Source organism: Loa loa, assembly GCF_000183805.2.
Source record: "Loa loa unplaced genomic scaffold supercont3.21, whole genome shotgun sequence".
NCBI lineage: Eukaryota > Metazoa > Nematoda > Chromadorea > Rhabditida > Onchocercidae > Loa > Loa loa.
Window position 1 is genome coordinate 316122 of NW_018108201.1, and position 4585 is coordinate 320706.

At 35.9% G+C, this 4585-nt stretch overlaps 2 protein-coding genes across 2 annotated transcripts in view; one reads left to right on the plus strand and one right to left on the minus strand.

The window, feature by feature from the left end:
• The window catches only part of LOAG_16816 (hypothetical protein), a gene marked incomplete at both ends in the record, with an annotated part of 3652 nt that extends 1937 nt beyond the window's left edge, over nt 1-1715 (minus strand). Inside the window, 5 exons of the mRNA XM_020449475.1 lie at nt 80-134; nt 508-675; nt 951-1003; nt 1323-1481; nt 1604-1715. Coding sequence (XP_020306994.1) covers nt 80-134; nt 508-675; nt 951-1003; nt 1323-1481; nt 1604-1715 — 547 coding nt within the window. The remainder of the gene's footprint in view (nt 1-79; nt 135-507; nt 676-950; nt 1004-1322; nt 1482-1603) is intronic.
• Nucleotides 1716-2470: 755 nt separating this feature from the next.
• Nucleotides 2471-4585, plus strand: part of LOAG_16817 (hypothetical protein) — a gene marked incomplete at both ends in the record, with an annotated part of 3186 nt that continues 1071 nt past the window's right edge. The window contains 4 exons of the mRNA XM_020449476.1: nt 2471-2541; nt 3006-3132; nt 3583-3760; nt 4022-4209. Of these exons, the coding sequence (XP_020306995.1) occupies nt 2471-2541; nt 3006-3132; nt 3583-3760; nt 4022-4209 (564 nt within the window). The remainder of the gene's footprint in view (nt 2542-3005; nt 3133-3582; nt 3761-4021; nt 4210-4585) is intronic.

Genomic DNA, 4585 nt, shown 5'->3' on the forward strand with positions numbered 1-4585 from the left:
AGTGCCAAAGCATAAAACAGACATCTATTCAAATTGAACTAAACGAAGTCACAATTAAAAGATTGGAAAAAAACTTTACCACATGCAGCATTCTGACATTCATTGTCGAGCTGTGGCATTTCTTGCTTGGTGGTCTGAAAACCATGGATGTATTTCGAGACTTATTTTTGAAATAAACACACATGGGATGTCTCTTCACTAACCCAAGTTAATACCGAAGTCGGCAATGTTTCTGTCATGCAGGATTGCTAATTTCAAAAACACAATATTACATATGCATTCTAAATTATATTACAGTAACAGCATTTTTCGCCAGGATTAATAAAACGAAAGAAATCCCTTCACAATCTAGTTTCATCAGACGACTTCACAAAAATTTCCTGTCCCCACCCTGTCAACCCATTACAACAGTCAATCTAATTTTAGACACAATGATATAGTGGATATCAAAAGCTTAACAAACTTGAAGACAGCTTTTTAGGCCCCTCCACAGTCCAGAAATCTTACTTTCGAAAGCAGCCGCTGAATTTCATCCTTTCTATCCAACAGTGATCCCTGATTGTCATCGCTACTTTTCGGAAGTAATACACATGGTTTCCCAGTATCTTCATCATTGCTGTTACTGTTATCTGTAGAAACACTAGAATCATTCGAGAGACCATCGACGGCTGGCGACTGCAAGGGAAAAAAAGTAAAAGTACAAATATGTTGGGAAATCACTTTAAACAGAGTCCATTAAACTCATGACAAAGCAATCCAAGCTACAATCTCGTATCTTTTTCATCTTTTCCTTTATGTCGCTGTTTATATATCTAATCAGAACTGTATCAAATATCCCTGTTTTCATTGACTCCGTAAGTTTGTTCTAAGCATTTCCATAATCGCTTCCTTCTTTCACTGACTTAGTAATGGAAACTCTTTACTATAAAAATAAAAAGCCCACGACATACCAAACGTGGCGGTGTTTCGCGTTGTTCATGTTTCAGCAATTTCCGAAAGATCTCTAAAATTTCGCAGTTAACTTTATGAAAGTAAACTTCGGGATAATTAAGCTCCAAGAAACGACCCTCAAAATATTTTGAACACCTGCACTACTTATATGAACTGCATATTTTAAATTCTTTTCAGTAACCAACTACCTCCAAATAGAAGAGTTGCTAACAGTGATAATCAGTATGTCTTTTAGTGACAAACGAACCTTCCAATGCAATGTTTTTAACAACATACTTCACTAACCATGGCATTTCTCCTTCTCAATTATTCATCTTTGTTAGCTATAAGTTCTGGGTTTTATCCATTTAGTCGAGTAATAAGTAACATACCCGATCGAGAGTCGTTCTCCCCAACCAAGCTATCGAGTAGTTCAGATTGTTGTGCCATCTGTCGTGAACTTCTTTTTCTTCTGTTCTTTACCGTCAACAGCTTTCTTTCAGCACATTTCTTTCGGGCCGCTCCCCGCATTGCTGTACATCTTTCGTGGCCTGAAATTTACTCAGCATTATTAATTAAGTTCAGAGTACAACATCATCAACGTTACCGTAATGCAATTAATACTGCAGAGTTCACCGGCACAAAACACGGCCCCCCGGTCACCTTCGCACACCCTCACGCCTCTCGTCCGCACGCGCGCGCTCCCTATCCATTACAACCGCCTGCCTACAGAACCCAACAATATCTATGCCATCTGAGCTGCTACAGTCAGCAATGCGTTGCATGATGCAGCGGAAAATTGATTAAGGTTTTGGAAATCCTGAAATTGGTGGGGAAATGATGTATATGGTCCGAGATTTGCCGGAGTATTACTAAGAATTCTGTTAACGGTCATGCTCAACCAAATTGATAGTAAACACAAACAAATATTTAAGTATTGGACGGTTGGATGCAAAGGATGCAAAAAAAAGTACTAATGTCGCAGAGTTGAACGTAGATCTTCCCGCAAATGATTATCTGAAAAAATGAAGAATAAATAGGGGAAGAAAGATTATCTGTCAGTATATTAGTAATTGGATGATTAAGTTGTTGGGCAAGATATATGATATGAGTAGATATGTGACTTTTAAATAATAGATATAGTAAGGTTACATATTTAGCACTAGATATGGGAGAGTGAATGAAAAATAGAAATAGTGGATAGGTTATGGGAAAAAAGAAGGCCCGCTCAGTTCCAGCGAAGAGTAGAGGGAAATATGGCTTCGAGATATAAAAGCTTGGAAATTGAGGATAGAATACTTGAGACTGGAAATTAATTGATTTGTATTTGACTCAGTGATTAAAAAAAAACAATGGATGACTAAAGTGCAGAGTAACTTGCGGATTTCTCCTCATCTTTCTTAAGTCAAATAAAAGAACAAAGGTGAAAAATGGATTTTTTTAAAGTCTAATTTCAGTTTTCGCCTTTCCCGTGCTGTTTCTCAGTCATTATTTCTTGTTTGCTTTTTTGTTTGCCTTTGGATAAGTTCAACTGGTGTATATGCCACTACTGAAATGCTCGAAGGAAGAATTGAATCTTGGGGCAGTGCTGTTAAGCGGCCAATCATTCAGGTATTATTTTTAATTGTTTTCACTTTATTTCGCTGAATTTTCGGCACTTTTAACTTAATTTTTACAATTCCGAACAACGATGAAAAACATATTTTGTAAACACATCTGACTTTCGATGTACAATTAAAGCTCATTAAAAAAAAAGCTCATTAAAACCTCATTAAAATAAAAGCTCATTAAAATTTTTTGTATCTGGAACACGTGAAGTTTACTGGGAAGAAGGTAACTCCCATTCTGATAGCATCAGAAGTTCAAGCACTAATTGAAACAAGGAAGCCAAACACCGACACTGAAAAAGTCGGATCCATTGGTGATATCCCTCGAAAACAGTTTAAATCAGATTTGTTTTTTCCTTTCTAATCAAATTTATTTCTGTTTCAATATATACAGAGTGACAAACAAAACACAGTTGCATAACAGAGTTGGTTATTAAAGTCTTTTAACTTTTTTTTTTCAATTTTTAGATGGAAAAAATTGGTAACAAATGTTGATGAAAATATCGCTCCTTCATCAGATGACATATTTTTTGGTGTTGCTAAACATCGAGTGTGGAAAGTATGGCGAGAGAATGACGAACAGTTAGGCTACGAAGTACTAGCAAAGTTTTCAAAAGCTCGTGGCAAGGACTTGGATGTCCTCAAAGATTATTTCCAGGGCAGTTAGTTCATCGTTGATTAACTTTTTTTTTTAAAAAATTTCCTTTGCCGAAATAAAATTTTTCCTTAACCAAAATAGTCGTTATAGAAGATGTAACAGTTTAGATTTGATGGAAATTTCGAGATTATTTGTATTTGCGAATTGATGCCACATTGCAAAATGACTAATTAAAAATTACGATTTGAATGTAGTTTTTAAGTTCAAACTGTAACAATAAAAGTTGGATAAGGTTGATGCGGTCCGATAGAACTGCATGGAAGTAGACCTGTTTCGTTTGTGGCTGTATTTGTAAATAGTTTCAATTTAAAAAGTATTCTGTGAACGCGTACCTTTAATATTTTCTTGTTTATTTATTATAAGCGATGAATATGTGATATATTTTAGCTTGGTATCGAACTAATCCCACTATATAAGCTGTGGTCCGAAAATGACAAGCATTTCGCTCGTCTTTTGGCGAATCATCGGACGAAATTGGAAGGAATTCGTGTCCTTGGACAAGATCCTTTGGAAACTGTTTTTGCTTTCATTTGTTCTGCAAATAATCACATCCGACGTATCACAAGTACATTTTTATAATCTTACCGATTTGATTTTATGCTGACAAGACGATGATTGTGTGGTACTAATTCAAGTTTAGCTTCACTTTTCAAAAAACAACTCATGATGCAGTCAGAGGCAGTTAGACCAGCTTCTATATTTCATATAATTTTAAGTGCACTTGAAATAGATTTGTTTACGAGAGTCAGCGCTGCTTTTTTTTTCGAAAAAAAAAGTGTCGAAATGTTTCTGTTATTCCGTGAAAGTCATTATTTTATGAATTCAGATATGGTTGAGACACTGTGTGAGCTATATGGTGAAAGCACTAATGTTTCTTGTTTGAATGGCATTAAGACATTTTATGATTTTGCTGATCTAAAACGCATGACTGATGACCCTTCGTTAGAAACAGTTTTGCGAACTCGTGGTTTTGGTTATCGCGCACTGAACATTGCACTTGCCTCCAAAGCACTCGTGAGTTCAAACCCGTAATTAGCTCAATAGTGTTGAAGTAAACTCAGTCTTGAGATCACTAAACTTCTCAACTAGCTTTTTCGATTCTCATTTACTTCCATGAATTCTACACTATATGGACTGATGGTAATGTCTAATTATTATGATAGCAAGACAACGGGGAACAATTTCTGGAAAATTTGTCAAAGGGTACTTATGAAAATGCAGTGGAAGAACTTCAGCAAATGCGGGGAATTGGCGCGAAGGTGAGTATATTTACCTTGTTCAATTCATTCTATTTCGTTAATGATATTGGTGATTTAATGAAAAGGCATAGCTGGACTTGATTTTGCTGAGGCCCGTGCGAAAAAAAAAAGTCGGGTAGTGTGGTCGATTT